Source organism: Emericellopsis atlantica, assembly GCF_019669845.1.
Source record: "Emericellopsis atlantica unplaced genomic scaffold F5Z01scaffold_11, whole genome shotgun sequence".
Lineage (NCBI taxonomy): Eukaryota > Fungi > Ascomycota > Sordariomycetes > Hypocreales > Bionectriaceae > Emericellopsis > Emericellopsis atlantica.
In genome coordinates, this window is record NW_025764713.1 from 700,276 (window position 1) to 709,821 (window position 9,546).

Consider the following 9,546-nt stretch of genomic DNA (forward strand, 5'->3'; position numbering starts at 1 on the left):
CGATCATGAGCGTAGATCTGTCTTTCAATATAGAAACAATAAAGCGTAATCATGTATTCTGGAGTTCACATGGCATCGATCTATAAAGTGTATACATTCGTCTTCAAAGCAGTGCTCAGTAGAAGCAGTCTCCTCCGACTAGGGCCTGACCTCTTTCACCAACGACGCCAACCTCTCAATGCCCTCCTGGATCTCTGCCTCCGTGTGCCACGCCCAGCACAGACGAATGCCACGACCATACCCCTTCACAGCCCTCTCCCTACTCCCCTCGTCGCCCTCCACCGTCATCATGCCACCCGACGCAAATTTGAGGTCATACTTCTCCAGACCCCGCGCGGCAAGCTGATCCGCCGTGATGGGCAGGTCGTCCGGCACAGTGAGGTAAGTAAAGTACCCTCCCACGACAACCCCTGATTGTGCGTGGCCGTTGGTCGCGCCGTTGCTGATGTGCCCGTACGCATAAGGCTTGCCGGTCGAGATATGAAATCCCAAGGGCAGGAGATGCTCCCTGATCACTCTGAACAAGGTGTTGTACCGCGCTCGGTACGTGGGCACTAGCGTGTCCTTGATGTGAGACTGCAGCTGGCCCGAGGCCAGCATCTCGGCTACAAACGTCGCGGACATGTGCGAAGGACAGCCGCCCGACTTTGTGGAGCCAAGGGACGACAGGGCATGGGCAAAGGCAGGCATCGCCTCGTTCCAGCCAGTCCGCACACCGGGGGCGATGATCTTGGAAAAGGAGCCGTTGCTGACGGCGTTGCCAAAGTCGTCCCTGGGCCCGCCGTCCAGAGTCCGGTCCACGTCGACGATGCGTGGGGGAACATCCGGCAGGTGAACTGCGTCTGCGTCTGCTTGTGTGTCTTCAGGCCAGCGCAGGACGTCGTAGACGTCGTCCGTCACGACGAGGGCATCAAACTCCCGAGCGAGGCGGACGAGATCCTCCCTCCGTCGGAGAGACATTGTCTTTGCGCTCGGATTGGCAAAGGTGGGCACGGCGTAGATGATGTGCTTGTACACACGAGGGTAGCGTGTGCGGTTGGTCTTGACGGACGGTGTATCGGGGTGGCCATCCGACTTCTCGACCTCTTGGATACTTGTCCTCAGAAAGTCAATGTCCAGACCCTCCTCGTCCTCGGGGACACCGCGCAGACGCCCCTCGAAGCCAGCGTCCGTCATGATGGGACAGGCGAGGAAGTAGCATGGTTCCACCATCCATATCCGTCTGGTGTATTCGGGCTCCGTGAACTTTTGGAGGATGTTGGCGAGATTGGCCGACGCGCCGCTGGAGACACAGATGCGTTCGGGGGTGGACTTGATGTTGTACGTAGAGGAAAGCCAGAGGGCGATCTGTTCGCGCAGCGGCTCGTAGCCTGCGTCGGGTCCGTAGATGAGAGCCGCGGCTGTCTTCTTGGGGGACTCGAGGATGGATGATGCGCCGTTCAGCAGGTCGGCTGCTGGGAAGAGAGAGGGCGAGGGCCAGCCCAGCTGGAGGTTGATGAGATCAGGCATAGTGCAGATTTTCAATTGAGCGTGAGGTAGTATTCTGCTCTTTCGTTTCGACTTTGAGAGGAACAAACCCCGCCGAAAACTTGAGGCCCTCGACTCCTCGATTCGAATCAATGTGGCGACTCCCCAGTCTCGGACAGCCGTCTATCTCCAAATCTTCGAGACACGTCTGAAGTCCGAAAGATACGCGAGCCTCCACTCAGATCGCATGTAGCCCCGACAGAGGATCTCGAGACGGTATCTGATGCCCACGATCACGCGATCAAGAAGTAATTCGGACAAGTTTACCATTCATCCGCAGACATGCCCCCTGTACCCCACACTCAGCTATCAGCAATCCCCTCAGTCCGCATGTCGGCGCCGGCTGTCCGTCTTGCATTAGTGCCAACGGACAAAGACTCCGTCGATATGGTTTTTGGAGAAAGAGTGAAAGACCCTGGTCTTTGCGAGGGGTGGTTGACGAGAATTGGGGAAATCGGGTATCCGTGGGATCCTCGAGATGAGAGCGGGAAAACGCCTTGAAAGCCTGTGAGCTCTGCGCATTCTTGCTTCCTGGATATCTCAGTGTTAGAGCAGATTCCTTGACTAGGCGCTGTTATTTTTCATTACATTGTTGCTTGCTTCGAGTCGAGATTCACACTACACAACCCACCATGCCCCAGCTCAACATCTCGCTCGATGAGGAGCAGGCCAAGTTTGAGGCCGACGTGGCTGCCATTGAGAAGCAATGGAGCTCGCCTCGCCAAGCCCATCTCAAGAGGTACGCCGTGTGCAGAACCAGACGGCTGCGAGCCCGAGACTGACAGCGGACTACACAGGCCATACTCGGCGCACACCATCGCCGCCCTGCGCAACAGCATCGACGTTGCGCCCACCGCAAGCTCCCAGCAGGCCATCAAGCTCTGGAATCAGCTGCAGGAGCACAACAAGAACGGAACCACCGAGTTGACGTTTGGCACCACCGAGCCGACCATTGTGTCCCAGATGGCCAAGCACCAGCAGTCCGTCTACGTGTCGGGCGCGCTCTGCGGGTTCTCCGAGGTGGACGCGCCCGGCATGGACGCCTGCGACTACCCCTGGGACACGGTGCCCAAGACGGTGGCCAAGATCTTCAAGTCGCAGCTCTGGCACGACCAGCGGCAGCGCCAGTTCCGCCTGCGGCACACCAAGGCGCAGCGCGCCACGCTGGAGAACTGGGACTACATGGCGCCCCTGGTGGCCGACGGCGACATGGGCTTTGGCAACGTGACGAGCACGATGAAGATGGCCAAGGCGTTTGTCGACGCCGGCGTGGCCATGATCCACCTCGACGACCTGGCGATTGGGATGAAAAAGTTCACCGTCGGCCAGGGACGCACCGTCGTGCCCACGAGCGAGTACCTCGACCGGCTCCGGACGGTGCGCATGCAGTTTGACGTGATGGGCGCCGAGACGCTGCTCCTCTGTCGCTGCGACACGGACCACTCCGAGTTCATCAGCAGCGTCGTCGACCCCAGGGACCACGAGTACGTGGTGGGCGCCACAAAGAGGGTCGAGTCCCTCCAGGACCACCTCGCCCAGGCACAGGCGCAAGGCAAGGACTTAAAGGCGGCCAGGGCCGCGTGGAAGGCCAACGCCGGGCTGAAGACGTTTGACGAGGCCGTACAGGCGGTGGCGTCGGAGGACGAGTTTAAGGCCTACCTGTCCGAGGTGCGCAGGGAGGCGTTCGCGTCCCTGACGGCACGACGCGAGATAGCCAGCAAAACGGTCCAGGCCGACGTCTTCTTCGATTGGGAGAGGCCTCGCTCCGCCATGGGCCAGTACATGTGGAAGCCGAGCGTCAAGACCATTATTGAGCGCGCTGTGGCCGCCGCGCCGCTTGGGGACGTGACGTGGGCGCGCATGGACGCGCCGGTGTGGAAGGACATTGTCGAGTTCCACGAGGGCGTCCGCAAGGTGTACCCCGATCGCCTGTTCGCCTTTGGCTACACGGGCGACTACGACTACGGCAAGGCTGGCTTCTCGCCGGCGCAGGTCAAGACGCTGCACCTGGACCTGGCCAAGATGGGCGTCGTCTGGCAGGTCCAGCCCATCTGGGCTCTGCAGGGCCTCAACATGGTTGCCGAGGACTTTGGCAAGATGTGGGCGGAGGAGGGCATCGCTGGGTACGTGCGGGACGTGCAGGGCCCGGCGCTGAGCAGGAAGCCCATGACGGATGGGTTTGAGAAGCTGTCGTGGTGTGGAGGATACCTGGCGGACGCGTTCTTTGAGACAATTGCTGGGGAGGAGATTACCGAGAAGGCGTAGTTTTGTGGTTCCGGGTAGGCAGAGTCGCCAGACTTGGACCCTTGGTGCATGTAACCAGCAACAAATGAGCAATGCCTTAAACAACGTGAGCTTTGAGGCCAATGATAACGAAATCGAATACTAGAGTCTGGCAGACTCACATAAAAATTAACAAACATCTGTCTACATTCAGTCCAATATCGTGGCTGTGTGATATGACCCCGAGCACTGCTCAACGAGTCTCCAACTGTGACGCCCCGCCCGCTTGACATTGACATTTGCACTCTACAACTCCATGACCAGCCAGCCTTGTCGACCTTCACTCACCCTCACTCTCATGCTCCACGACTCATGACGCACACGCTGCTCGCGAGATCAACACCACCACACACTATAATGCGCTGAAGCTTCACTCGACCGCAGCGCGTGCTGACAACAATCTAAGCTACCAGACTAGACCCATGGACCACGACGAGGGACCACCGCTCAAGCGGCAGCGCGTCCTGGCCTGCCGACGATGCCGCGGCCGCAAGCAAAAGTGCGAGGACAGACGGCCCTGCTCCAATTGCGCCAAGGCGGGCGAGGACTGCGTGCCCACCGAGCCGGCGCCTCGTCCCCAGGTCGAGGGGGAGTACGTGCGCGCGCTCGAGGAGAGGATCGCCGAGTTGGAGTCTCGCGATCCCAATCAGAGCCAGGACCATTACGCGCGTGCGCGCACGCCGCAGGCAGCGAGAGCATTGGCGCCTCCATCACTGCAAGGCATCGTGTCAGATACCAACAACGATAGCAGCAACAACGTCAAGACGACCTCGACCACCTCTGGACTGCCCGCGCGGCGCGCTCAACCAACCTCATCCGTCTCCCCTGCGACCAATTTGCACAATGGCCTGCTTCACCCGCGCAAGAGCCTCTCCCAGCAGTCGCCAGACCTCTCGCTGGCGGACGACTCGGACGCAGAGGGCATAGACCATCTCCTCTACGGCCTGGCATCACCTCCAGGGCGGGACGACTTTGGTGGCGGGGCGGGCAACACCAAGTCACCCAGCATGCACACTGGCTCGGTACGGCACGACGACGACCACCATTATCCCGCGCAGAACCTCGTCGCCTCCATGACCCCCGAGGTCGAGGAGCTCCTCCTGGGCGCCTACAGAGGGCGCGCGCAGGTCCAGTATCCCTTCTTTCACTGGCCCACCCTGCTGAACTGGGTGGCCGACTGGAGGGCGTGCCCCCCCGTCGAGCTCAACCCCAAGCCGTGGCAGGGCTTCTTTGTGAACCTCGTCTTCGCCACGGCGCTGCTCATGCTCGCCCTCCCTCGCGTCGGCCAGTCGGACTCGCGCGCGTTCTACAAGCATGGCATCGCGCTGCTGCCGCATGTACTGCGGAGGAACGACCCCATCATGCACGTCCAAGCGTACCTGCTGCTGAGCATGCATGCCCTGCACCGCAGCAACACGCCACGGATACTGTCGCTCGCCTCGACGACGATGCGCATGTGCGTGCAGCTGCAGTATCACCTTGCCGAGACGGAGCTCGAGCCCACGACACCCGCCGCCCTGTTGCAGAACCAGGTGCGCAGACGCTGCTTCTGGTCTGCCTACTGCGTCGATCGCCTCGTCATGGCCTCGTTTGAGCTCCCGCCTTCCATCACGGACACCATGATCACCTCCAAGCTGTACGCCAACGTCGAGGACGAGGACTTGGAGAGCGCCGTGGCCCAGGTACCCGCGGGCGCGGACCTGGCCGACGTCCCTGTCTACACGTGCGTGTCGCCGTCCCTGCACATCCTGCAGTGCCGACGCATCCAGTCGGAGATTATCAACTACACCCTGCGCTGGGACTACAAGGAGGTCTTTGAGGAGTCGCTCGAGTGGCGCATACGCATCCTGCGCGAGCTGGAGAACTACAAGGCGCGGGCCCAGAACTTTGCCGAGCCCCAGTCCAAGGGCCACTCGAGCCAGCGATGGCTCGCCCTCATCTACCACTACACGCTACTACTGCTCTACCGACCGACCAAGGACAACGTGTACGGGCCCGCGGGCGACTGGGCGATCCAGGCCAGCAGCCAGGCCTGCCTCATGTTCCGGCGGAGCCAGATGGACCGCCAGATTGCCCAGGCGTGGATAGGCTTGCTGGTGCAATTCCAGTCCGGCGTCACCCTCCTCTACTGCTGCTGGGCGACGCCCATGGAGTACCGCACCGAGAACTACGACGCGCCAGACGTGTCCGACGCTCTCCGCGCCTGCTCCAACATCCTCGCCATCATGGCCGACCGCTGGCCCAAGGCCGAGAGCCTCCGCGACGTCTTTGAGCTGCTGGCCCGCGAGATCCCCCTCGTCGACAGGCCGTCCCGGCCCCCGACCCGGGTCACGCCCGCCACCGCAGACGCCATCCGCGCCAAGCTCGTCATCGTCCGGTCCCTCATCGTGCACCGCTCCATCATACGCATGATTGAGGAGATGATCAACGAGGACTTTCCCCGGCTGCGGCCCAACCAGTCACCCCCGCCCAGCGTGCTCGCGCGGTCCCAGAGGGCGACACCGGCGCGAGAGAGGCAGGTCGTGCCGCCCTCCATGGCTGATCCTACCATAGCGCCCTTTGAGCTGCCTTTGTTCGCGCAGCAGCTGTACGGGACGGGAAGCGGAAGCGGGGAGATGGAGGCTCCGATCAACACGGACGAGCTTCTTGCGTTCCCTGGGTTCTTTGACCTTGATGGGTGGCAATGAGGGTGTTTGATTACGCTCAGTAAAGGCTCCATTGACTCAACGTAGCACATGGCTTAGTATCTGCGGTGGGAGATGCCCGATTGACGCGGAGTAACAGGAGGTGAATTGTTGGTCCAAACTGCGCCGCCCGCAATCCTCTATCGGACAGCGAGTCCGCTGGCCTTATCGACGTCGCTATCTGCGTATGATGCGGTTCTCCGCAAAGCGGAGACTCTCGGGCGCGGATGGACGGGAGGGAGGGGGAAGAGGGACCAGACTCTTATCAGACATCGATGGAGACAGACATGTTGTGGGGTGCGTCTCGAGGTCGGACTGCGTTGTCAACCTGAATTGACCGCAATTCATTGGCGAGTCGGATCTCGTGTAGTAATTGGGCTGATCAGCGTCCGCAGTAGCTGGGACGGTGATGATTGCTTCCGTCCTGATCTTATCGAGCCCTCGACTCTCGACGAATGAAGCATATATCAATCAGCCGTGAATCACGCCGGTTCGCATTACACACATCTGCCTTGGTACACACCAGCTGTTTCGCTTGACCATCCTCCACGCAGCCATGTCTCCAACAGCGCATCCCCTAGACCCCCTCTCTCCTCAGGAGCTCAGCACTGCCGCCCACATTGTCAGGACAGCGCACGCAGCCATCGCCCCTCTTCACTTCCAGGCCATTTCTCTCCTCGAGCCGCGAAAGGCTGAACTCTCCGCATGGCTCGCGGACCGATCCAGGGGCCCTCGGCCAGCGCGCGTCGCTGACGTGACGGTCATCGCGGCCGAGGGCAAGGTGTACGATGGCTTCGTCGACCTCAAGAGCGGCAAGATCACAAAGTGGGAGCAGCTGGATGGTCTCCAGCCGATTGTCAGTGGAACCTCTGTTGATGCGAAGAGCAACCAGCTGACCAACACAAAAAGATCACACTCGAGGAGCTCCAGAACGTGGAGGAAATCTGTCGCCAAGACCCCAAGGTCATTGAGCAATGCAGGATCAGCGGCATCCCCGCGTCAGACATGCACAAGGTGTACTGTGACCCGTGGACCATTGGGCACGACGAGCGCTACGGGAACGCGACGCGTCTGCAGCAGGCGTTGATGTACTACCGGCCCAACGTGGACGACTGCCAGTACCAGTACCCGCTCGACTTCTGCCCCATCTTCGACTCCAACCAGCAGAAGATTGTGGCCATTGACATCCCCAGCGTCCGGCGCAAGGTGCCGCGGGAGGGACGGAGCATCAACTACCACGTCGAGGGCGTCGAGGCCCAGGGGGGCTTCCGGGAGGAGCTCAAGCCCATCAACATCACCCAGCCCGAGGGTGTCTCCTTTACCATCCAGGGGCGCGAGGTGGAGTGGCAGAACTTCAAGTTCCACATTGGCTTCAACTACAGGGAGGGCATCGTGCTCAACGACATTCGGTTCGTGGACAAGGGTGTCGAGCGGCCCATCTTCTACCGCATGTCGTTGGCCGAGATGGTCGTGCCCTATGGCAATCCCGAGCACCCCCATCAACGCAAGCACGCGTTCGACCTGGGTGAATACGGCGCCGGGTACGTCTCTTGCTATCTGGCCTTTCTATCTATACTGACCTCGCGGCCAGATACCTCACCAACAGCCTCGCCCTGGGCTGCGACTGCAAGGGAACTATCCACTACCTAGACGCGGACTTTGCCCGTCGTGACGGCGGCGTCCGCCACATCAAAAACGCCATCTGCATCCACGAGGAGGACGCGGGCATCCTATTCAAGCACACCGACTTCCGGGACGACTCGACGATTGTGACGCGGGCGCGCAAGCTCGTGGTGCAGCAGATCTTCACGGCGGCCAACTACGAGTACGCAATCCAGTGGATCTTCCACCAGGACGGCACGATCCAGCCCGAGATCAAGCTCACCGGCATCCTCAACACGTACGTCATGGCCGAGGACGAGGACACGCACGGCTGGGGCACGCAGGTCTACCCGGGCGTCAACGCGCACAACCACCAGCACCTCTTCTGCCTGCGGCTGCACGCCAACGTCGACGGGCCGCACAACACCGTCTTCGTCTCGGACACGGTCGCCTCGGACGCGCCCGTGGGCAGCCCGGCCAACAAGTACGGCAACACCTTTTACGCGCGCCGGACCAAGCTCGCGACCGAGGGCGAGGCGCGGACCGATTACGACGGGGCCACGAGCCGGACGTGGGAGATTTGCAACACGAACCGCCTGCACCCCTACAGCGGCAAGCCGAGCAGCTACAAGCTCGTGAGCCGCGAGGTGCCCGGCCTGCTACCCAAGGAGGGCTCGCTGGTGTGGAAGCGCGCGGGCTTTGCCAGGCACGCCGTGCACGTCACGAAGTGTACGTTAGTCCTTGATGTCTCTCACAAAGGTTAGCTGATACATGCAGATCGCGACGACGAGCTCTGGCCTGCGGGCCGCCACGTACCGCAGACAGACGGGGAGCCATCGAGCGGGCTGCCGGCGTGGATCGGCGACGGCACGACGTCCATCGACAACACGGACATTGTGCTCTGGCACACGTTTGGGGTCACGCACATCCCGTCGCCCGAGGACTTTCCCATCATGCCGGCCGAGACGATGACGCTGCTGCTGCGGCCGCGCAACTTCTTTGCGAGCAATCCGGCCATGGACGTGCGGCCGTCGTACTGCAGCACGCCGAGCCAGGTCGCCCACGGGGGCAGGGCAGAGGTGGACGCGCGGGACGAGGCGAGTCGTCTGGCGTTTGCGGGCGGCTCGTGCTGTGGGAAGGCCAAGCTGTGAGGGACTAATAGTGGTGGATGCGATGGCAGGGAGCAACAACCAGAGCAGAGTGGACGCCCTGGTGAATCGAAGCCCTGTGTGACAGTTAGACTGTGACAGTACGACCGGTGAACGTGCCTATACACGACAGCTATTTCAGGCCCAAGTATCAAGCCTCGATTCCTGTGATACGAATCAATAGTAGACAAAGAAGACGAGGGAAGGATGAAACTAAGCACGAGGCAAGGCTGGCGGCTGGCCACAGCGTCAGACAGGAGGCCTCGAGCTCGCCAGCCAGCCACATTCAGGGTCCAATCCTC

At 61.2% G+C, this 9,546-nt stretch overlaps 4 protein-coding genes across 4 annotated transcripts; 3 read left to right on the forward strand and 1 right to left on the reverse strand.

Moving 5' to 3' along the window:
- Window positions 1-50: 50 nt before the first annotated feature.
- Window positions 51-1,846, reverse strand: F5Z01DRAFT_75129 (aminotransferase). The gene has a single exon (XM_046267040.1). It carries the CDS (start codon window positions 1,507-1,509, stop codon window positions 139-141), a length of 1,371 nt encoding a protein of 456 aa, XP_046119047.1. The 5' UTR covers window positions 1,510-1,846; the 3' UTR covers window positions 51-138.
- A 313-nt stretch (window positions 1,847-2,159) lies between these two features.
- On the forward strand, window positions 2,160-3,792 carry F5Z01DRAFT_620681 (isocitrate lyase; the record flags this gene model as incomplete). The annotated part of the gene is made up of 2 exons (XM_046261152.1): window positions 2,160-2,266; window positions 2,325-3,792. The coding sequence occupies 2 exons, from the start codon at window positions 2,160-2,162 to the stop codon at window positions 3,790-3,792; spliced, it is 1,575 nt and encodes a 524-aa protein (XP_046119048.1).
- Window positions 3,793-4,141: 349 nt separating this feature from the next.
- On the forward strand, window positions 4,142-6,725 carry F5Z01DRAFT_75196 (fungal-specific transcription factor domain-containing protein). The gene has a single exon (XM_046267063.1). It carries the CDS (start codon window positions 4,233-4,235, stop codon window positions 6,495-6,497), a length of 2,265 nt encoding a protein of 754 aa, XP_046119049.1. The 5' UTR covers window positions 4,142-4,232; the 3' UTR covers window positions 6,498-6,725.
- On the forward strand, window positions 6,726-9,349 carry F5Z01DRAFT_75267 (copper amine oxidase). The gene is made up of 5 exons (XM_046267076.1): window positions 6,726-6,791; window positions 6,890-7,350; window positions 7,404-8,035; window positions 8,086-8,825; window positions 8,874-9,349. Exons 2-5 carry the CDS (start codon window positions 7,051-7,053, stop codon window positions 9,245-9,247), a joined length of 2,046 nt encoding a protein of 681 aa, XP_046119050.1. The 5' UTR covers window positions 6,726-6,791; window positions 6,890-7,050; the 3' UTR covers window positions 9,248-9,349.
- The last annotated feature ends 197 nt before the right edge of the window (window positions 9,350-9,546 follow it).

What these genes read in the sequence shown, in the direction of transcription:
- F5Z01DRAFT_75129 (XM_046267040.1), bottom strand. Translation starts at nt 1,509, where the DNA reads ATGCCTGATCTCATCAACCTCCAGCTGGGCTGGCCCTCGCCCTCTCTC.
- F5Z01DRAFT_75196 (XM_046267063.1), top strand. Translation starts at nt 4,233, where the DNA reads ATGGACCACGACGAGGGACCACCGCTCAAGCGGCAGCGCGTCCTGGCC.
- F5Z01DRAFT_75267 (XM_046267076.1), top strand. Translation starts at nt 7,051, where the DNA reads ATGTCTCCAACAGCGCATCCCCTAGACCCCCTCTCTCCTCAGGAGCTC. An exon ending in TGGATGGTCTCCAGCCGATT is followed by an intron (nt 7,351 to 7,403) that starts GTCAGTGGAACC and finishes CAACACAAAAAG; the next exon opens with ATCACACTCGAGGAGCTCCA. An exon ending in CGCCGTGCACGTCACGAAGT is followed by an intron (nt 8,826 to 8,873) that starts GTACGTTAGTCC and finishes TGATACATGCAG; the next exon opens with ATCGCGACGACGAGCTCTGG.